The sequence below is a fragment of the Wyeomyia smithii genome, chromosome 3 (assembly GCF_029784165.1).
Source record: "Wyeomyia smithii strain HCP4-BCI-WySm-NY-G18 chromosome 3, ASM2978416v1, whole genome shotgun sequence".
Classification (NCBI taxonomy): domain Eukaryota; kingdom Metazoa; phylum Arthropoda; class Insecta; order Diptera; family Culicidae; genus Wyeomyia; species Wyeomyia smithii.
In genome coordinates, this window is record NC_073696.1 from 261,799,217 (window position 1) to 261,823,450 (window position 24,234).

The 24,234-nt window shown below is 40.2% G+C and overlaps 1 protein-coding gene across 2 annotated transcripts; it reads left to right on the top strand.

Moving 5' to 3' along the window:
* Positions 1 to 995: 995 nt before the first annotated feature.
* Positions 996 to 23,872, top strand: LOC129729346 (poly [ADP-ribose] polymerase tankyrase). 2 transcript variants are annotated; one of them, XM_055687862.1, is made up of 12 exons: positions 996 to 1,185; positions 1,404 to 2,080; positions 17,794 to 18,576; positions 18,633 to 19,492; positions 19,564 to 19,783; positions 19,838 to 20,070; positions 20,135 to 20,380; positions 20,446 to 20,734; positions 20,792 to 20,949; positions 21,018 to 21,310; positions 21,373 to 21,529; positions 21,616 to 23,872. In XM_055687862.1, the coding sequence occupies exons 2-12, from the start codon at positions 1,813 to 1,815 to the stop codon at positions 21,691 to 21,693; spliced, it is 3,585 nt and encodes a 1,194-aa protein (XP_055543837.1). In that variant the 5' UTR covers positions 996 to 1,185; positions 1,404 to 1,812; the 3' UTR covers positions 21,694 to 23,872. The 2 variants fall into 2 exon arrangements, with proteins under 2 accessions (XP_055543837.1, XP_055543836.1); XM_055687861.1 differs by having other exon boundaries at positions 996 to 2,080.
* The last annotated feature ends 362 nt before the right edge of the window (positions 23,873 to 24,234 follow it).

Below are 24,234 nucleotides of genomic sequence, written 5' to 3' on the forward strand. Positions count from 1 at the left end.
CCGCGAGTCTTTCTTAAGGGGGCCACGAAGCTCTTGGCAAATTTGACAGGTAATCTAAATTTCTTTCTATAGATTCCTCTGTGAAGGCGGATTTTCAACTCTTCTATGTACTAGGACCAAAACGTGGAACAAATTAGACTTGATGACGATATGAGACTGAAAAGGCAGCGTCGTATTGCAAAACTTGTATCTGAAATTCTTCTGGGGGGCTGGAAGCTATTTGAGCTTCGCATAGGGGCCGCGACAATCTCTTGTGTTTAGCAACAGGAGCAGCGAAGCCAAAAAGGTTCATTTTATTTTATTTTTTTTTTGCGAGTCGGATTATTTCGCACGAAAAGTTCTTGCAATTGTAACTCCTGGACCCGGCCAACTGTTGTCCTACTTCTTCTTTTCAAAAATCAGAATTTTCGAAAATTATCAAAATTTTTATTTAACGGGTAAAATGACAGTTACAGTATGTAGTTGCAAACAAAGTCCATTTCGATTTGCAGGTAAGTGTATAGTGTCGCAGACCAAGCAATTACAGCAACATTGTATACTACAGTACACAGACGCTATGAGTTAATAGTTTGTGGAGGTTCCTGGAACTCAGGTAAGAAAATGTTACGCATTAAGGATATCGCTTTCAGATGGATTTCCTCCGAACGTGCTCGAGCGGGTACCGGCAACGCAAGCAAATTTTCACTACTAATCAACCAAGCAGACATTGCTCCGTACCTATGCCTTATACATCGCTCTAGACTTGCTTTTGCCACATCCGCATGTCTATAATATGCAGACCCTTCAGTTCTGCTCTGCGTTTGACATTTAAATGACAACTGCGTAACCAGTTCGTGTGTATGCGTGTGTTTATCGCAGCGTTTTTCCTGCTGGCTGGCTGAGTTTTCCTGAAAACGTTGAAAACAAACAAGTTGCGCTCGTCAGGGTGTGTGTGAGTCCGATTCAAAGAAAAGAAAAAAAAAACACTGACAGCAGTATAACAAACTGCATAAGTGGCTCGCAGTCGTCGTATAGTGAAGTGACAGAGGAGGCCATCATCTTCGGATTCGGGACAGACAGACGAAGAGTGTTGTTTTTCATAATCCAGAAAAAAACGCGAAATTTTGCCATATTTTGTGCAATACTGTTCGAAATATTTGGCCGAGAAAAAGTTAATGAAGTTTGTGCGCTTTTAATTGCTTCCAGGTATCTTAAGAAACGTTTGAGTGTGAAATTAAAATTGGAAAGGCAAAAATTGCTAGCAAGAAAAAAGGTGTCGACACATTCGTGTACTCTGATGGATGACCCTGATTTTTATCCGTATTAATCCAGGGATCTTTCATATAATATTAACTTAGAAACAGTGTGAATTATTAAGCCCAGCTATTTTTCTTGAGGAAGTTGCTCTTTTCTCGTTTTTGCAGTACATACGGTCGATTTTGAAAGTAGGCCTCAAGTAGTATCGATTGTCTCACAATGGCGAATTGTTGAAACCAAATTGCGAAGCGAAAAGGGAGATGTTTTTTTTTCTTTCATCAAATGGTTATGAAATTAACGGAACTCAAATGGAACCGTAGTGTTTGGATGTGTAATTTGCTGCGTAACGTTTGTACGGCACGTGCAATTCGATAATTGATAATAAATTTCCATGAGGTAAATTAAATCTCATTGGAAAGTGCCAGCGAAGAACTGAAGAAAATCGACCTGATTCGTTAGGAGCAGCTACTGTGTTGCCCTGAAAGAATAGTACCTATTTAGTTCCAATGCTTCAGGTGTCCGGTTTCCGGAGCAAGTTCAGCAAAGCTGGAACCGTCTGATATTGGTTTGTGGGAAATGTCCTCCTCGGCAGGACACCATCTGTCGGCACTGCAATCGTCCGGAGGGAGCAACGGAAGCGGTGCCGTGACGTCCGGTGGCAGCACCCGTTCAATGCTTTCCGTGAATCTAGAGGCAGCCGCGATGGCTAGTGATCCCCTAAGAGATTTATTTGAGGCTTGCAAAACGGGCGATCTGGTCAAGGTGAAAAAGCTGATTACAACGCAAACCGTGAACGCTCGAGACACAGCTGGCAGGAAGTCTACGCCACTACATTTTGCGGCAGGTAAGAGCGAATCTGTTTTCCTAGGAACGAATCCATTTCAATAATTTCTGAGTGTTTGATAGCTCGGCTATTTCAAGTCCGATTAGTATCGGCGAAGTCATTCAAAATATTTTTTTCTTTTTCTTAGTAAATCATTGTGAGCGCACAGTTGTTTTTAAAGTGAAGTGAAGTGATCTGTTATTTTGGATAAATCCTACGATAGCTCCTTGTTGTAGATTTGCAATAAAAACAAAATTTTATAGTTCACACTAAAATGACTTCATGGAAGTCACTGTGTGTGTGTGACTTGAGCAAATTTGCGGATTAATCGGATGACACACCAACTGATTTTGAAACACAGGTTTATGGTATAATAAATATAGTATTTTATCATACTCTCTTATAGAATGCTTCATTAACATCAATTTATTATCAAATCCGCAAACCTTTACTTTTATGCAAGTAGAAAAAGCTATTTGTCAGAATAGATCAATTTGACCATGCAAAATCATGTCAGATTTAGAGAGTCAGATTTTTTTTTTCTAATTAATTTTCCAGAACACAAAAAATCCATCTAAATATTAAAAAAAAAGGTTTTCGATTATTTTTCATTATCCCTTGTTATCTTTGATGGCATGAGGTGGTGGTATATTTGTGATATGCATAATAAAAAAATGGCAAAATAACAAAGATTAAAGCAATATTTGTTGCTATTATAAAACCATGTTTACCAAGAGCAGCTTCGTCAAAATTCATTAGTCAGTTTTCGAGATTAGCTTGTTGCTGGATCTTTGTTGGAGATAAATTTTTGATGAAAAAACTTTGCTTCTCTACTCGATTAAAACAAAAACAGAAACGCTGGCGGACTTGTTGCCAAACTACAAACAATCGTACTAAGCTTGCCAAATCGATTTAACCTTCCTTCCTTCTCCACGTCGCACCACCAATTCGCCACAGAAAACTCGCTCAGTTTGAGATCGAATCTGTGGTAACATTTCAAGGTAACAAATGCAAACATTTCCTTGGGTTTTGATGATGTGGCGAGTTGTCAGTCTCATTCAGCTGAACTTAAGCATGGTAAATCCCAATAAAGGATTTTTTTTTGTCAGTTATCTTACGCTGTGATGTTAATCAAGCCATTATGAATTCTATAATTTCAAGCAAAGCACGTTTTCGCAGTGCCGGTGATTAACACACTTACCAAACGGCTGCGAATACCAGTTTCCACAGTACTGTGCTGTGCTGTGCTGCGGCGGGTGTCTTGATCTTGACTGCGGTGCAGCCACAGAATATGTAAACACAATAGACGCCTATGTGGTGGCAAAGCGCCTCGATTGATTGACTCGCCCGAATCTCGGGGGGTTTCACTTTTCAAACCCCGTAAGTAGAGATAATAGCCAAAGCTGGCTAATTCTCAGCCGGTCATCACGAGCCGCGCGCAATCGCCTTTCGCTCTCTCGCTTTGTTTACGGACTTTAATTTAAATGCAGAGACCTCACAGCCACAAGCGTCCGGCACGGAAACCTATTGTTGTGCGGTTAGGCTTCCTATACCTACCTTCTGTGCACATTAACACAAATAGTTGTTTTCTTCTGTTTTGTTTTATTTACCTGGCCGATGAAGAGATGTAGCATAAACGTTGTGCGAAACGAGTTGATACTGTGCCTAAGTTGTTTGCATATTTTTACCTTTTAATGTCACTACTACTCATCGAACTCGATGAATCACTATGGCCAAGCCACATGTTTGTTATAATTTAAATTTAATCTAAATATTTCTTTGATTTTATAGAAGGTTTATTCCACGAGTTTTTATAGCATCTACAAATTTGTTGCAATCATATTTCTGTATAAATTGAACATATAAAAAATGCTTTAATATTTTTTTCAAAAATCAAAATGACACTTTTGGGAGATTTGCCGCAAAGTTAAGATCTGGTCCAATGTTGACCGGCTCTTCACGAAACCAGTTTGATAACATCCCACAAATCCACTTACAAGTGGATACGGAACTTTCGGTCATCACAGAATACTTGCTTCCCCATGGACACATTGCGCCTCGCAGCACGAAATCTAGTTTCTGGAAGAACTTCCAGTAGAACAAACTGACCGTCATTTCAAGCAAATATCTGCTTCGTCAAATGCCCGCTTTAGTGTCACCATACAGTTCGATGACGTCAGCATTGCGTATTTAGTTTGATTGCATTATTGTATAAAAACTGTATTTTATCATGAGATAGTTTCTGAGGAACTCGTGAATCCCGGGATCCTGGGAATCAATATTTTTTACCCGGGAACAGGTATTTCCCGGGAAATCGTTCTCGGGATTGCAAACCCTAGTACTGCTGTTTTAAGTCCCGAATACAGTACTTCGATGTTCAGAATCCTGACTGTGCTAACGGTGCTAACAAGAACAACGTTGTTTCAAGCCGCTCGGGATTCCCGAATTCCTTGAAAAATTCCGCAAGATTTACTAAAGTTTTCTATGCAAAAGTGCAATAAAACTGAATACCCTATCAAAACACGAAACTGACGTCGTCAAACTGTATAGCAGCACTCAAGTGGCTATAACACTGAGCAAATATTTGTTATTTGTTCGCCTTTTAAGATCAAAATATTTGCTTCAATTTTTTGTCAAAAATATTTGCTGTCTTTTTCAGCAAACGGAAAATCAGGCCAGTATATTTTTTTAACTCGCCGTAAATTTTTTACCTCGCATCGTGTAATGGCATAGCGAATATATTTGATAAAAATGATCTAAGATGTTTTGCTTTGAACAGCTTTCAGTACAGAGTTTTGGGGCAAATATTTGCTATATAGTGTAAGAGTATATCATATATATTAGGGTGAGGAAAAGTGATCGATTTTCCAGAACCAAGTTTTTTTGGTTTCTTTAGGGACCCCAATCAACCCCAAACTTACTGGAAGTCGATTGGTTTTGTCTCCGCTTGGCGCATTGCATTTCGGATTCGTATAAACCTACTTTTTTGCCTTTACCTTTCTAGAGAGCTCAATAATGATCTAATAATGCACTACATTATGTTAAAGTATAGTATTTTAGATGCCTAACAACTTTGCAAAAGACACTGAAGAGCTAGGATGTCCCTAAGAAGAGCTATAGTTGAAAACAAGGGAATTGTATGGTAGCCTTCAAGCGTTACGAACATCTATTTCTGTACCGTTTATCCTAAAACTACTTTCTCTGCTGTCACAGTTTGCTTCAGTTTGTTTTGGGGCACAACTTATAAACTAAATATCACTTAGAATATCACACACCATGTAAAAACCTTGAGAAATTGCTCAAAACTGTCTGAAATGCTATCAATAATTGCAGTCAACATTTAACCGGTTTGCCCGAATCGACATAAGAAAAGGGTGAACTGACCATTTTTCGGGTGCCAGTGCCAGTGATGTTGGTAACGCGTCAAATGTATGGTAGCTGACAGCGATGCCATCCCCGTGGTTGAAAATGTCGGTTTAAATGCAGAAAATCTTGTTTTCCGCCAACATTACCAATGTACTGGCGCCAGTAGGATTCCCATCAGAAATAACCTGTCGTAACGAGTTTATACACTCAGCTGGTCAAACAAACAAATTCAGGTCAATATTCTAGGCGTAGGTAGAATCTACAACGTGTTTCAAAGGTTAATTAATTCTGATGGAAATCTTACTAACGCCGGTACACTAGCAGTGTTGGCAGAAAAAATGATTTGCAACATAAATTTCGACATACTCAACTTTGAACAGCTCCAGTATTTTTTTGGGACACCCTAGCTCTTTGATGTCTTCGGCCAAGTTGTTAGGCATCAAAAAACCTACCATTTGAAGTCATGAAACCTATGGTTTGAGGCACTTTGAGCTCTTTAGAATGGAAAATGCAAAAACGTTGGTTTCTCCATACAAATCACCATATAAATTTGAAATGCAATGCGCCAAGCGGAGACTAAACCGATCGACTTCCGATAAATTCAGAAATGTTTGGCGTTCCAAATAGAACAAAAAACTTGGTTCTGGCTTTCTGCTATCAAGTTTCGTTTTTTCCATATAACGATTCTCCACCCTAATATATATTCAATAATTGCACATATTTAAGCTTGGAAATCTATTGGACAGTGTATCATAGAAAAATACTCATTTATTTTTGGCCCGGTGATAGAGTAACGGGGGTATTTTGGCCTACCTGCATATTTTGACCCACCCGGGAACATATAACGCATTTTATCTGAAAAATCCAATGAATATTATAAAACTATGCATGTATATTGAAATAACACACCTGAGAATCATACTACACTATAATTTTCGGCAAAAAACTGACTTTAGGAAGCGTTATTTTAAAATTAGTTCATCCTACACATTCAAAGTCATGGTTAAGTCAACCGGAAGTCCAAAGAAAGTGGTAATATACAAGTCAACGTCCGAAAGCTATTGAAAAAAAATATGTATGCTTTTGAAACAATTAGTTGTTGTAGTAACAGCAATAAAATACCATAGAAACAGTTTGTATCCTCTAACAAGTTAGAAAAAGTTAAAATACTAGTTTTTAAAGCGAACATATTTTGGCCATGCCAAGTTTTGACAGCTCTTTGTTTACTATTCGGCCGTTGCGCGCTGAACAAAGAAGCAGCTTGTGAAAATTTACATAAGCCCAATATTTTCATTTTAAGATGCCTAATATATAAAAAAAGTAGGAGGGTGGCACTCAAGACACGACCGCATGACGTTGGACTACGGTATTCTTATATTCCATTAAAACGAATAATAGAGAGAATTGCAACTCTAGTATTTGCTGCAATTTTATCTAACAGTGCATTTCTGAACGCTGAGACGTTAAAACGTTATAAATAATAATATATACTAAAAGAATGGAAATCTTTTATTTAATCGCTGTCATTTCATACATATTCGAATCAAACCTTTGTTCGTAGCTGCACTATTAAGACAATCATTTAATTGAGCGAATTGGTAAAATTTTTCTATCCAAGCAAAAAGCAAACTTAACGAAACTATCTGAAATTGAAGCCCAGAACGATTCAAACGAAAATTTTAAATTTAAAAATTGTTTCACTACACCTTTCACTTTTTATTCACTTTCACTATTTAATTCTATCACTTTTCACTTTTCACTTGCAAATACGTATTTCGGCACTGACATAGTGCCTTCGTCAGTGCTTATTTGGACTCCAACAGTCCAAATAAGCACTGACGAAGGCACTATGTCAGTGCCGAAATACGTATTTGCAAGTGAAAAGTGAAAAGTGATAGAATTAAATAGTGAAAGTGAATAAAAAGTGAAAAGTGTAGTGAAAATTTTTCTATCAAGACGCTCGAACATAAGTGTATAAATTTAAAAATTGTTTGACATTAAATCGATAGAACTCATGCTAGGGTAGCTCCAGCCCAGCATATAACTTCATGTATTTAAAAAAATACATTTATTTCAATAACTTAATATAGCAAGAGCTCAATTACACGTTTTTCGGTAGTTGTTATCAAGGTTTTGGCGAGTGACAGGAAAATATCTTAACTTCTTCAATTGTGATTTAGAGCATTTCTAATTGTTTTGTTATTTTTCACGATAGCGACAAGTTTCTTTCTCTGTGTGCGAGAAACAAAATCAAAACCGCGCACCGAGAAACAAAAACGAAAATTTAATGAATGCTCATTAAGAAAACTTGCAACTCTTTTTATCAATAATTTATGATACTTAAAAGAACCTGTTTTGATCTAAATGAAATTTCTAGTAAATAAGTGTTCATTCATAGGCAGTAATTTTTCCTCGATCAATAAAGACTGGCTGAAGAAGTTAAAATCGCTGCTGTAAAATCAAATTCACAACCGTGTTCGTTAAGACGTTTTAATATTTTTAATGACAATAATAATCTTCGATAAACACCCGCTATAGTTATCCACACACATGCTATAACTATTTATACACACGGTTAAACTATTCATACACACGCTGTAGCTATAGTTTTTTATACACACATACTAAAGCTATCCATACACACGCTATTCCTATCCATACATCCGATACAACTATCTATACACACGCATAAGCTATCCAACCATGTGCTATTATTATCCATACATACGCTATAACTAATCATTACACACGCAGCAGCTATCCACACACACGCTACAACTATCCGTACACACGCTGAAGATATACACGCAATAGCCATAATATGCTACACATGCTAATGTCTTACACACGCTATAGCTAGCCATACACACGCAACAGCGCCATCCCTATCATCGCAAATGTCATAGCAATGCCGATGCACATACGCTATATGTGCACACTGCACACACACTAAATGGCGGTAGCTTTCCTAGTGGCGGTGCTGGCTCGTGCAGTTTCTGGCTGTTTTCACCGAACGATATCTGAATTGGATTACCGCTGGTGGGGTCCAACTCAGATCGAAGGGGAACCGAACTAAATGAAGAAATGCAGCTGCCCACTACCTCCGCCGCTGCTGCCTGATACCACCGCTCTCGTTCTGCTGCAGCGCAGTTTCGCCACTGGAATCAGCCACCGCTGCTGATTATTCAGGACCGTTCTAGTGGCCTTTCACTTGGTAACTGATGACTGCTATAAGACGACGCAGGCTTTTATATAGCCAAATGCAAAAATCCATCCGCGAGCAAAGGACAAGCGAGCCTGTGATTGGTTGAATGTGCACGACTTTTAATATAACTTTTATCTAGTTTAGTATCGAAAACATATTTAAATTATTATATGACAATCTTGCGCAATATTTCCCCTATCAATCAAGCCATTGGTGTTAAGAATCTTTTCAGTGGTAATGATAAAAGAAGCATTTTAAAACGGTGTTTAAACACCTGTTGCAGCTACCGAAAGCGAGCTCGTTATTGGTTGAAAGCTGTGAGACTGTTTACAAAGTCAGATCGGTTGTATCCGTTAGTGTCGACTGTGCTTGTGAAGAGAGGTGGTGATTGGTTGCTCGGTATGATTTAGACAATCGATGTGATTTATCAATTTTTCAATAATGTATTTCGAACAATAGGTTATTTTTGTTACATAAATTCAACCTGCTATCAAGTTTCGTTTTTTTCCATATAACGATTCTCCACCCTAATGGTCACAGTTTGCTTCTATTGTTGGTAGACGCTTTATTTATTGCGTCCGTGGTAATCGCATTTTATAGTGGTATATAGCACAATGAATTGTGAATTTCGTGTGGTAATTGTAGGTGAAAGTGTTTCGAGTGTTATAACATTGTATTGAAAGTGATTTGGAAGTAAAACGATCTGGAAATTCAAAGTTTTATTGCCGTTTTTTTACAATTTGTCGCCTAGCAAATGGCTGCTTTCAAAGCGCAGTGTTGTGTTGGTGACTTTCCTTTGTTACGGTAATGTGCAAGCATATTCTTTGCCGACGGCACGATCTGCTGAGAGGCAGAAACTGAGAGGGCGGCAGTTGTGACCATAGAAACAAGTTGGCTATACTTGTTTGTGTGCGAGCGGAGGCATGCTTGGTTTGCTGAAAGCTGATTCAATGACAAAGATAAGTGCATACATTTACAGACATGTTTGTTTATTTATTTATAAATTACTCGAAGGTAGTAGTTTTCACCGATAAGAATCAAATTGTTTTTTTTTTCTATATTTCGTGTTGTAGACTGTAGACTTGTAGTGTGTGCAGTATAGTATGAATTTTTTAGCGATGAATTTGTGCGTCATTTAATGGCGAATTCATCTTTCATGTGTGCTACCACAGCGTAGCATTTTCGTACTGTTCTGTCATTCATACATGCACCGCTTGAAAAGGTGTACCACACGATTGCGGTTTATCTATTCTGCGATATTTCCCAATGTTAAAAATGTCATGAATTTCCTAACTGAAATATATCTGATGACCATGTTTTAATATCCATTGTCATTCCTTTTCTATTTATGACTTCACTAGCTTTTGAATAATTATTTTTACGCCATAGCAAAGTTTTGTTAAACATGCTAAATTTTTATAGACGCAGATCCGAAACGGTAAAATGAATAATAATTGTTCTGGCATTTTGTAAAGGGTTTAGAAATACTGTAATGTTGTGTCAAGCTCGTTTCTGCGGCTGTGCTACACCGTCCTGGACTACACTTTACAGCTCGAAAACAAACACGCAAGCGACGCTACACTCAGCTGTCATATTTTAAGTACGCTATTTGAGAGCATTTGTTTTTGTTATTAGTGTTTTTAGACTGCACCCTGTCTCTTTCGGGTGTAGTCCAGGATAAAGTGTGTAGTCGGATACAGAAAAAGTATAGTCCGGAAAGTGAAAAAAAGTACAGGACAAAACTGTAGTCCGGGTGTGAATGCGCCGCGGAGACGAGTTCGACATTACTTATGCTTTTACGCATGTCGTTTGACAAAAAGGTCCCCATCGCTCAGCTTAACAATGAGTCAACATAACGCGTAACATTACTCGAACTCGTCACCCAGAGAGTACTGGTGTGGTTTGTGGAATTCGAAATATGGTGCATTGTTGCTAGTCGAAGTCGAAATCTGATGATTAAATTTTTTCGATTTGTCTAGTTTTTGATTCAATTTTATCGATTTGTCTAGTTTTTGAGCAGAGGTTTTTGTATACTATGTCCCAATAATGACTAGTTCGGCATTTTGTCAACAAACTTAAGATATATATTTTGGTCAATCTGCGTATCTGCATTTTTCAAATTATTGGGGCTTTGGATGCATGAAACTTTGCCAATTTTTCTATTTGATAGGCAACACTCGTATCGACAGTAAATAGAGAATCGGCGTGAAATATCGTGCTCCCGAGCGTCTCTGTCGGTAGTCGTGGATTGAGCGGTCGTGCACAATGCTTTGGTAAAACGCGTCTCCGGTCCGGGAGAGTTTTGCTCATATAAATGTTTTCGAAATGTAGTGACCCAACTTTATGATATGTTAGTTCGAATCGTCCACTTAGTGTGGTATACCATTTTGCGTTTCACTAGGATGTACCACACTTACCTGTGCGTGACGGTAACAACACTCTTTAGTTTATTACTGCTTTAAATCGGTCTCAAATAAAAAAATCGCTTTTTAAGAACAGACGAACAGTATACAAGAAACGCCGTTAGTCGACCTGTTAAGCTCAAAGACAGATGTCCGGGTGACCGAATATCTAGAGACTTCGCGTCGATAGCATTCATGAGGTCGTATTTTCTACAGATTGGTTATAAACGTGTTATAATTTTTGATATAAATAGGGTCACTTCACGAAGAAGTGATAGAAGTCGCGAGGCGTTAACGTGGACTCAAGTCTCGTAGCTTTCGTAACATTGTGTGGTCAGCTGAGATCAATCAATGGGAGACACGTTACGGTAGTTGCATAATGACTACATAAACAGATGTTCAAATATTTGAGTCGGTCTTGATTGAGTCATAGGTCCGGTATTCTCGCGTGCGCTTTATTTTTGCAGTGTTACTTCATCTAACATATTGATCGCGTTATGATTTCCGTAGAAGGTATAATGAACTCGTACGCGCGATATTTGTTATTATGAACCCGGTACTCGAACTCAGCGCATCGTTTACCAAAACGAACCTGCTGCAAACCTTACCCTTTTCTCCAACATCCCAGTGATTTCTCGTGGAAGTGAAGAGGTGTTCTCGGCTTCCAATAAAGCGAGTATTACGTCAACATATTCCTATACACACTCCTTCTTTGACCTGCATTCGGATGCGGCCGGCGCTGGTATTGCCTAATATAAAGATTAAGGTCACCAGTTTTTACACATTGAGGATGAATATTAGTCCCAAGCATCATCTGTTGGTTCTCTGTGTAATTACAGCTGATCTGGCAATAACGGAGTAGCAACCGCGGGCGGTCAATCATGCTCATGCTCATGCTCATATAACGATTCTCCACCCTAATATATATTCAATAATTGCACATATTTAAGCTTTGAAATCTATTGGACAGTGTATCGTAGAAAAATACTCATTTATTTTTGGCCCGTGTGTAGAATTTCTTATCGGTTGATGCCAAAACCTCGAAATTCTGAAAAGAAATGGCTGATATATAAGCGCTCAAAACCTGACCACTTTTCCCTGGTTGAATTACTAGATTTTCAAATTCAGGAGCCTAACTTCGATATAGACGTTAATCCAACGTCAAAAATCACAGCAGAAGGATGTCCTCCTGAAATCCACTATTTCTGCTCTAAAAATACCGATGATGATCTTAAATATAATGAAGCCGATGTATTTTCATACACGGTTCTAAATACGGGCCAAATACTACAAGGTATACAGCCCTAGGGGTTGTATGAAATGGTGACGTAGGACAAAAATTTTCCCTCGTCCAGACCAGAAAAAAAATTTTTTTTTTCTAAGCCTAAAAGTCACACCTTCTATTCCCGTTCATTTTCGCATCCTCGCAAACTGCATACATTGCCCGCTTTACTAAAACTTAAAATGTAAGTCATATGACAAAAATGAAATTAGTTCGTAAAGTACCTTTTATACGATTAAAATATTGTCATGAGCACCAAAAGAAAATTTGTGCTTTTCTAATACAAAAATTACCCTGGTTCTACATTAACTAATCTGCGCTATCGATATTGGACCGATTACGGTGTTAGACTGGGAACAAAGGAACAATTGGGTTGTTTAGCTATATCAGTTTTTTATGTCATCTGAAGAGGTGCATTTTCTTAGCAAAACGTGATTTTCAAAAATTTTCTATCGTTGTCATTCAATTTTTAAATCACGAATTAAAACTGCTCGAAATCTGCGCGAAATCTCTACAATGACAGTTCACCCCACCCCACTGTCATTGTAGCGATTTGGGAGCGATTTTTTATTTTTCATTTAAAAATCGAAGGACAATGATATTAAATTTCGAAAAATCAGGTTTTGCACAGAAAATTACACTCTTTTACCTGATATATAAAAATCAGAAATCCGTGAGTAGCTAAACATATTATAGTAGAAATTTATTAAATTAGTTATAGTAGAAATAATTACTGAGAAATGCCTGAAAATTTCACACTAGTAGTAGTTGCGAAAAATCTCATAGCTCTTATCTTCAAGCATTCATAGTTCTTTTTTTCCTGTTGGGTACATTTTCCACTGCGACCAGAGATTTGATCTTTTGTGGCGGGCCCCTATTTGAGGTAAGCCTCATCAGGGTGTCGTACCACTATTAGGTTGAATGGTTTCCACTTGCTGAATATAGGCATCGTACCAATAAGGTATTATTGAACGAATAAAGTTCACTGCCTTATTGGGAGAAGTCATCCAGATATATAATGGATGTGTTAAATGTTTATCAAAGAATTGCTTCTGTTGCGGCAGAACGCAGTTTGTCGCAGCTCCCCAGCCGGCGATCCAATTCGATCATTATATACACGGTCACAAGCAATAGACAATAAAGTAACTCTACTCAGTTCACTCGCAGCCACCGCCGCTGGCGGCTGGTCGTGCTACCCGCAGCAGCTATTGTTTTATTTCATATCACTGCCTCGTCTTCGTGTTCGTTTGCTGCTGTTGGGTTTTTACAACGGGTCCTATCGTGTGCGATCATATTTGGTGCCGTGACCAGGATACTAACCTGGACATCGGGTACTAGCCGCGACATCATCACCGTTGATCGGGTTGCGCGCTAGTAGAACGAGTGTGAAATTTCGATAATCGAATTGTGAAAGTTCCCGGTAAAATTATCAACAATGGCCGACTCAACGAGAGTGCGGCATTGTTGTAACTGGCTTCGGATATAATTTTATGGCACTTTAGCTATGCCGGTATGAGCGATTTCGCAGCCGCTTAGCAACAATTCCCCCAGCGGAGCTATGCCGGTGTGGGCGATTCGTAACCGCTTAGCATAGTACATTCAGCTCCTGGATTCACTGGTTTCGGATTCAGCGCAGTAGTAGGATGGCTCTACGGCATCGAGGCTTACAGCATCCGATAATGTATTCAACCCAGCAAGTGTTCAATCGAAACGATCATCCGGAGTTCAGCTAATCTTCATCATCCATCAACATCACACACAGCAGTAGTGCGGTAGGAAATTTCATCTGGAAGCGCAGGTCTCGGACTTCGTACGGTCAGAGAAGAACATTTTTCGTGAAAAAACCAATATTTTTCATTGCCGTCTTTGGCAAAGTTTTCCAAAATAACATAACAAAAAACTTTGCTGAAGACACTAGGTAGCTATTTCTCAATCTTACTGAGCTACCTGATTATGTTCAATGATGTTTTAAAAAAAAAGTTTTTGCCGTTAAAATTATTTTTTATACCACTATACCTCTGGTATTCTCACTGAACTTTTAAAACAACATCAGACCTTTATTTTTTATATGTTACAGCAGACTTTTATTTACGATATTAAGGTTTCCATCAATTTTTCCTGCCAAAAAATTAACTTTTGACAAGTAATTTTCGATTTTCTGCCGTTTCCCAACACATCCCACGGCAAGATTACCACCAATTGAATTATCCATGTGCTCTGCACACACGACAGTTGAAATTTCTTGCTGAAATTTGCAGAAACTTATGAAATCATGAAACAAAACAACTTTAACGTAAGTTCCTTTATGTGACGTTGATCAATAGCGGATCTTTGTTGGAAAAAACATAGCAAGCTTTGCATTTTTACGTTGTGATGCCTTATTATCGTAAATAAAAGTCTGCTATAACATATAGAAAATAAAGGTCTGATGTTGTTTTAAAAGTTCAGTGAGAATACCGGATGTATAAAGGTATAAAATTTTAATTTTTTACGGCAAAAACTTTTTTTTTAAAACATCATTGAACATAATCAGATAGCTCAGTAAGATTGAGAAATAGCTACCTAGTGTCTTCAGCAAAGTTTTTTGTTATGTTATTTTGGAAAACTTTGCCAAAGACGGCGATAAAAAATATTGTTTTTTAGAGAAAATATTCTTTTTATCTCACTTGTAGGGGGATTCATCACGGATCTGTTATGCATTTCTAGCAATGTTAGGTATAAAAAAACGGTACGAGAAAAAAATATTGTCGTTGATCGAGAAATTCGATTTCCAAGTCCAACGAAAATATTCAAGTAAATCAACTAACAGGTTAAAATAGTTTTAACAGTCGTGAGGTGTACGATCCAAGAAGATTTGTTAGACAATGTTTGAATGGTTGAAAGATTTTTAGTTTAATTTGTTTTATTGACGTTGATTGTGAATTGTTACTGAATTTCCACTTTAAAGATCTCTTGAATGCGATCCTGTCTTAACTTGATTTTGATAGATCAACTATTCAAGATCACCTTTTTGCCTGGTCATTAAAGCAAAAAAAATAGTTTTTTGGTGCATGTTCAAACTATTGGAGCGAACTGTTCGAACGATGCACTGTAAAATCAATGTAGGATGGAATAGCAAAAAATGAATGCGAAAGCTTGGGCACCGATTTGCTGCAGAGTTTTGTTCGAAGTTGCCTATCTGTTCTGTGCTACTGGTCTTTCATTTTCCCAAGTTTTTCGTTCGGTCTCAATGTTTTTATAGGAAATGTTGAATTTCGGCTTATTTTCTAGCCAGACTTCGTTTTTCATTACAAGTTCGATTATTTGAAAATCTTTCAGTATTTTAATATATCCTTCCAAAATATATTTTTATATAAGAAAAAAGATGGAAAAAACGCTTTGTAATTCGAAAAGACTAGCAGTTGCAAAGCTGCTCTATATAAACTGTATCATACGCTGCATTCAAAACGACAGAGCTAAGAATTCGAGTTTATGGAATTAAAGTTGCTAAATTTCTTATTCGGGGTATTTCAAATAATTAAATCTACTCTCTGCTTTTTGTATCTCGACAGTGGTGAGTACGCAAAAAATTAACGTTTTTCACGCTAACCGCCAAGTTGGTAAATTTAGTGCTTGATACTCCTGGTTGGCTCAAATATACAACGTTACGCGATTCTGCTAGAGGCCGTACAAATGACTGGTTTGACGGGAAATCCCAGCAGGCGGTGAAGAGAAAAAAACAGCTTGAAAAAACTATTTAAGTATCGCCACAAGCGAGAGCGTGGACAAATATCGACGAATTCGAAATCAGTTAACCACGATCCTGAGGAGAAAGAAGCGCCAGCAAGAGGACAGAGATCGTGAAGAGCTGGGGCAACTATTTTGGGTTGATGACATATACAAGTTTTTTTTTTTTGAGAAAGTGAACCAATCCCGTGAAGGCTACACATCTAGTCCAGATGTGTTTAGGAACGTGAAGGGAAACCTGATCACAAGCGAGCGCGTGGTGGTTGACAGGTGGAAGTAGTTCTTCGATGAGCACCTAAATAAACGGTAGCAATATCTTAGTTCCCGAAATCCTGAAGATCAAACGGCAGAGTTCTATAGACACGGTAAACAGGCAATAGCAACAGCACTTCACTGGGCAATTTTCGGGATTTGAGAAGAAGAGAGAGTCGGAGGAATGGATGCAAACAGTTGTATGCCCCACCTTGACAACACCGCCGCCTACAAAGTTCTCTTCCAGATTCTGCTCCGTCGTCTATCTCCTTTAGCAAAAAGATTTGTAGGGCAGTATCAAGCGGGCTTCACGCAAGCACTCGCTACTACGGATCAAATCTTCATTCTCCGAGAGGTCCTACAGAAATGCTAGGAGTAAAACGTGCTTACACATCACGTCTTTGTGCGTATCGGGGACACTCTCGAATCCCTTCGAAGAGCATAGTGGGTTGATACAAGAAGATGGACCATCTTGCACGCTGTTCAACATTGCTCTTGGAGCCGACGAGCGGGTATCGAAACAAGTGGCACGATTTTCAGCAAAGGTAGTCTACTCATAGGCTTCGCAGACGACCTTAACATTATGATAACAAACTTTACAAGCGGATGCTGGATGAATTGAACTAGAAATCGATGCGTAGAAACCCAAGTATTTTAAAGGGAGAGCCCCGAGAAAACCCAAATTTCGTTTCACACGAACGGTGATCATGGATGGCGATGAACCCGAAGTAGAAAATGAGTTCGTATAGTTGGGATCGCTGTTAATCACCGACAACAACACAAGTGAGGATGTCCAACGACGCATTAAAACTGGAAGTCGGGCCTACTATGGCCCTTCGCAAAACGCTTCGATTCAGCAGCATATGCTACCGTACGAAACTAAATATGTACAAAATCTTTATTAGACCAGTAGGTAGAAACACAAATTTTGGAAAACTCTTATGTTGATTGATTGTGAGCTGCTCGCAACATGAAAAAAATTGGCCCTTTATGTTCCCTTTAAGTATAGCATATAGGTTCTTCCGTTAGTACATAAAAGTAGGCCTTAAGCTGGATCCCAAGTCAGTCAGGAGTTGAAGCATTATTGCTGCCATCAGTTTGCCTTTATTTTACCTTAATATGATAAATATAGAAAAAAATTCTCCAAGAAACAATTAGCGCCCTCCAATCCCGGGTAAAATATGTTATCCCCATCTTATCAGGCAAACACTTAATCCATCCTCCACTGCCAATCGGGAATGCAGTCTTTACAGTTCTATTGGACTAGAAATTACAGAAAAGGAGCATTGACAGATAAAACTTGAAATGGTGAAATCTCGCACCTGACGCATGATTCATCGTTGCTAATTTATCAAATAAGTCTATGCTAAGTTTAAGTCGTGACTGGCAAGTATTTTATTCATTTCATGAAACGCAGGGTGTGGTTCATAGTCACCTCAACAGCTTTCCATCAATGTTTTGGTTTGAACTCTCTAACGGGTGTTTTCAATCTCTTACCTAGGTTACGGTCGTCGGGATGTGGTGGAGTTTCTGCTTACAAACGGAGCATCAATTCAGGCTCGGGATGACGGTGGATTGCATCCTTTGCACAACGCATGCTCATTTGGACACGCCGATGTGGTTCGTCTTCTCCTGGAAGCTGGTGCCAATCCTAACACCAGAGATAACTGGAATTACACCCCTTTGCACGAGGCTGCCAGCAAGGGAAAGGTGGATGTCTGTATTGCTCTACTGCAGCACGGGGCAGATCCAAATATTAGAAACTCGGAAAACAAAATTCCTCTGGATCTAGCCGACTCATGCACGCGACCTGTGCTGACCGGAGAGTACCGAAAGGATGAACTATTGGAGGCAGCACGATCCGGCTCAGAGGAACGTCTTTTGGAATTATTGACCCCACTGAATGTGAACTGCCACGCGAGCGATGGACGCAAATCGACTCCCCTTCACTTGGCAGCTGGCTACAACCGGATACGGGTTGTACAAATTCTGTTGCAACACGGTGCCGACGTACACGCCAAAGATAAGGGTGGTTTGGTGCCGTTACATAATGCCTGTTCCTATGGTCACTTCGAGGTGACCGAGCTGCTGATCAAGCACGGTGGAAACGTGAACGCGAATGATCTCTGGGCTTTTACGCCGCTTCATGAGGCTGCTTCCAAAAGTCGGGTGGAAGTTTGCAGTTTACTATTGGCCGAAGGAGCCGACCCAACGCTACTGAACTGCCATAACAAATCGGCCATCGATTCAGCGCCGACGCGGGAACTGCAGGAGAAAATTACATGTAAGTTCTAGTAAAACCAGGTACCGATTGAGAGGGATTTAACAAACTTGTTTCAGATGAATACAAGGGACATTGTGTGCTGGACGCTTGCCGTCAGGCCGATATGCAGAGACTTAAGAAGAATCTTACAACCGAGACAGTTAATTTCGTTCATCCGTACTGTGGGGATACACCCCTGCATGCCGTAGCGCAATCTGTGTATCCGAAGCGGAAACAAGTTCTTGAGGTTTTGATACGAAAGGGCGCTCTGCTAAACGAGAAGAACAAAGACTTTCTGACTCCATTGCATATAGCAGCGGATAATTCACATTACGAGATTATGGACGTACTTTTGCGCCACGGTGCCAAGGTGGATGCACTGGATGGTCTCGGTCAAACGACGCTACATCGATGCGCCCGGGAGGACAACATACAAGCGTGTCGGCTTTTGCTGTCATACAACATCGATATAAGCATTGTTTCACTGCAAGGTTATACTGCCGCTCAGCTAGCGACTGAGAATGTACTGAAAATCCTACAGGACCCACCATCGGACACGGTGGATCTCGAGTGCCAATTGCTTGAAGCAGCCAAAGCCGGTGACCTCGATACCGTTCGTCGGATTGTGCTCTCCAATCCCATGACCGTCAACTGTCGCGATTTAGATGGACGGCATTCGACTCCGTTGCACTTTGCGGCCGGTTATAACCGTGTTCCGGTTGTGGATTTTCTACTGGAGCATGGCGCCGAAGTGCATGCCTCCGATAAGGGCGGACTGGTGCCATTGCATAACGCCTGCTCCTATGGGCACTACGAGGTGACCGAACTGTTGGTGAAACATGGTGCCAATGTGAACGTAGCGGATTTATGGAAGTTCACACCGCTGCACGAGGCCGCCGCCAAGGGCAAGTATGAGATTGTGAAACTGCTGATTAAGGTAGGAATATTATTAGTTCAAGTAGTACAAATTTGAATTGTAAATTTGCATTTTTTTCTCCCATAAATTAGCATGGAGCTGACGTAACGAAAAAGAACCGCGATGGTGCAACACCACTGGATCTGGTGCGCGAAGGAGACCAAGACGTAGCAGATCTCTTGCGAGGAAATGCGGCCCTGCTGGATGCTGCGAAAAAGGGTAACTTGGCACGCGTTCAGCGACTTGTTTCACCGGACAACATTAACTGTCGGGATGCTCAGGGCAGAAACTCAACACCGCTTCATTTGGCAGGTTTGTACGACCTCGAATTCCGTTACGAACATAGAGTGACCACTCGTTTTTCAGCTGGTTACAATAATTTGGAGGTTGCCGAGTACCTATTGGAACATGGTGCCGATGTGAATGCCCAGGATAAAGGTGGATTGATTCCACTGCACAACGCTTCTTCCTATGGACATCTAGATATTGCCGCTTTGTTGATCAAGCACAATACCGTAGTGAATGCTACAGATAAATGGGGCTATACTCCGTTGCATGAAGCGGCTCAAAAAGGCCGCACCCAGCTGTGTTCACTTTTGGTGAGTTTATAAGTAAAGATTTGCAGTTTTTTTTTGCCATACTGATGACCATATTTTTTACCAGCTCGCTCATGGCGCTGATCCGTTCATGAAGAATCAAGAAGGACAGACCAGTCTGGATCTGGCCACTGCTGAGGACGTAAAATGTTTGCTACAGGATGCCATGGTTGCATCCCAAGCTTCTACAGCTGCTGGAGGTGGCACGGGTGTAGCAAACAATTCATTGCTATCGACTGCATGTTCACCAACAACTGAGACAGTCACGCTACCGACGGGGGCGTCCATGACATTATCGGTTCCAGTTCCACAGGTAGAACAGCGCATAAGGTATAAGCTGTGTAAGAAGTTGTTTAACCATTCGTCTTGATTCTACAGCTTCCGGTACGCAGCTGTCTTAGTCCAGCCCAAGGTGCAGAAACCAACGCGGATGGCGTCGTAATGGATGACGACAAAATGCAGCAGGTCGTATCGATCGAATCTTCTGTGTCCGCTTTTCTTACTAGTCTGCAGTTGGAGCATTTGATTGAGCTACTCGAGAGAGAACAAATCACGATGGATATACTAGCCGAGATGGGCCACGAAGACCTGAAACAAGTCGGTGTGTCAGCCTACGGTTTCCGCCACAAGATATTGAAGGGAATTGCTACCTTGCGAGCCACAACCGGTAAGTTTAGGCTTGTTTTAGCGTGACCGATAGAAAACGTGTTAATATTCATTTTAGGTCTTGGTCTAACACCCAACCCGGGTACTCTTCTGGTGGATCTTCTTCCCGATGACAAGGAATTTCTTGCCGTTGAAGAAGAAATGCAAGCTACAATTAGGGAACACAGAGATAACGGTCACTCTGGAGGGTTCTTCACTCGATACAACATCGTTAGAGTATGGTTTCACCACTGTAAAGCAGATGTGAACATCCAACATAGCACGAATTTCGTTTCTTGTTTCAGGTCCAAAAGGTCCAGAATCGCAAGCTGTGGGAACGTTACGTTCACCGTCGAAAAGAAATTTCCGAAGAGAATGGCCACCAGGCTAGCGAACGAATGCTGTTTCACGGATCGCCTTTCATCAATGCAATCGTACAGAAGGGATTCGATGAACGGCACGCCTACATCGGCGGTATGTTCGGAGCTGGCATTTACTTTGCCGAACATAGTTCGAAATCGAATCAGTATGTTTACGGTATTGGTGGCGGAATCGGTTGTCCGGCACATAAGGATAAGTCGTGTTATCAGTGTCATAGGTAAACACTGTTGCGTAGCGCTGTTTGTGGCGACTCTAATCCTGTTGTTTTGTGTTATACAGGCAGCTACTGCTTTGCCGAGTAGCGTTGGGTAAATCGTTTCTTCAATTTAGTGCAATGAAAATGGCGCATGCCCCTCCGGGACATCACTCAGTCATCGGACGACCGTCAGCTGGTGGACTGCATTTCCCTGAGTACGTCGTTTATCGTGGGGAACAGGTAAGTGGAGTGGATTTCAACAAATTAACCAAATAATTAAATCCAAACTGGCTTCTTCTGCTGAAATATTCATTCATGTGTTCCAGGCGTACCCCGAGTATTTGATCACCTATCAGATAATGAAACCGGACGACAGTGGAAGTACCGAGGAACCAGCAAGATGATGGACAATCTCCGCAGTTAGCAACATCGGTCAGAACAACAATATTCACTTCACGAGCAGCAATAGTACCAACAGCGGTGGCAACATTAGCAGCAACAGTAACAGTAGCTCCTCTACCACGATCGCTTCAGTCCACGCGTGCAGTTTCACGCGAATTCGATCCACTACCCGTTCGACGATGGCTAAAGCGACAGCAGTGCGGGTTTCTACGGGTAAGAAATGTAGTCAGCTTCTCATTATAACGCCAGCAGTCGCAATCGATAATAACAATGATGGTGGTTACAATGGTCCGTTCCACTCTCACGATAGTGGTTGTGGTAGCAGCGGTAGCGATACCAGTTTAGAGAGTGATATCGGGAATCCGTTGAACGCTGCCAGCGACATCGCTAACGATGGGAACAATAATGACAAATCTAGAAAAACTTCATTACTGTCAAGAAGGCAACAACAGGTAGTATCTAAGATGTCGTCTTCCTCAACCACTAAGATAACGACCACCACCACCAGCACAAGTTGTGGCAGCAATCAAACCCCATCCTGGCGATGGTGCTCGATCATTTGTTCAGCAGTTAGATGTTTCAGACCCGCGTCGCAGTCTCAACAACATCTTGGTTCGATTCACTATAACAGCAATAGCGGAGACATTCCACTCGTTAATCGCGCAAGCTTCGTTCAAAATCCTCTCACTAGCGGTAGTTCCGGTGTGAGCGGGAGAAACGGAACCGGGGTGCGACGGGCTAGTGCAAGGTTTAGTAGCAATCAAATCTATGAATATACTATCAAAAGCTATAGATCCGACGCGAATGAAAATGACCATATTAATAATAACAATAGTAACAACGGCAATAGCGAAGGAAATCATTCCGATAGAAACTCAAGGGACAGAAGCAACATCATGTATAAGTTGTGACGGGACATTAGCGTTTCCCATATATCCAAAATATCTTACCTGCTTTGGTTGCCGCTCGCAACGCCGTACTGCCAATATCAATGCATAATATTCGTTCTATATTTTTACGAAAAAAACGATTGATTTCAGAGGAAGCACATTACCCGTAGATCGTGTGTAATCAAACGACAGTACTTTTGAAAGACGGATTTTTGATCAACTAAAAGAAAAACTATCATATATATACCATGCATTCATAACCTACATAATCATACACTGAATAATTTACGAAAAGAAAGTTCAGACTTGCGTTTCTCTCGATTGTTGGATTACATTACCAATTATATCAGGATTATATCCCGGTTAATCCCATATAGCTACACTATCTAGTAAAGACGTTGGAGTAGGACCAGTAAATAACGGGCGAAAGTGTAAAAGCAGTCATTACTGTCACTGACGTCAAGCTAATCTGAAAAAAGACGGTTAAATATTTTCCCGAAGATCGCCTATTTTGAAATGTACTTTTGTATTTTTGTTCAAGTTATTAGTACGCCAAGGTAAGACTAACAGTTTCAAGTTACTCAATTGTAAGCTCGGGTTTTTGTATCTGTAGCCTAAATCTTACTCGAAACACTGAATTTAAGGTTTACTGAATTTAACATGATCTTTGTCGCTAAAGATTGTTTGTCTTGCTTGGAAAAACGGTTTTGCTCTCACAGCTGAAATCTTCGAAGATAATTGAGCTCCCAGAATTTAACTTCGGGTGACTGAATAACTGAGCATAAGTTCAATGCCTATGGTTAAAATTCTCTTTTTTGTATGCAGTGAAAAGATGACTTTCTTTCGTATGACATGATCGAACAAAAAGTTCGATAACTGTTCCCGTTCCAGTGTTTGATCATATAAAATTATAGGCGCTGCTGTCTAAAATTTATCGAAAAAAAAATTCATCTCGCGGTGATGACTTTAGTTCTATGTTGTACACTTGGCAGTTTTGTGAGTACTATTAAGTCCGTTTAAATATCTAAATATAAAACGCTACACATGGTTTGAGGGACGAAAACGCAATGTAGAAAGGAAAACGAGTCGCTGGAAGAAAAAATCGTAAATGAGCGTCTATTATCTAACTCTTAGTAAACAAGTACACTATATACAAATGATGAAATGATTTGACAAACGCGTGTGTGACTTCGACTTGACCGGAAACGATTCGGTTTTTGATTTTTTGATTAGTAAATTAGATGCAGTACCCGATGACAGTTTTTGTTAGGGTAATAAATTACTAAGTGAAGCAAGAAATCGTTGTCATTCTGATGACAGTCAAATGGGAAAGGTTCCTGTCACAGTAAATGGTTGAAGTCTATTCTTGTATTGTTGTCCAACATTTTATTTATCCCGTATCTTATTCTTCAGATTGAGACCGCTAACGAAATCGTCGGCGAATACCAGGCTGGTTTTCGACAGGGGCGTTCGGATAGCTGGCGAGACATCAGTCGCGTTCGTAACGTCAGATGGACTAAAGAAGGGGGAAGCGCTCTCCATCTTTCTGTTTAACATCGCCCTCGAAGGTGCAGTATAAGAAAACAAACGTGCAAAGAAACGGTACGACCATCATGAAATATCACATGCTCCTTGGTGTTGCGAACGACCTTG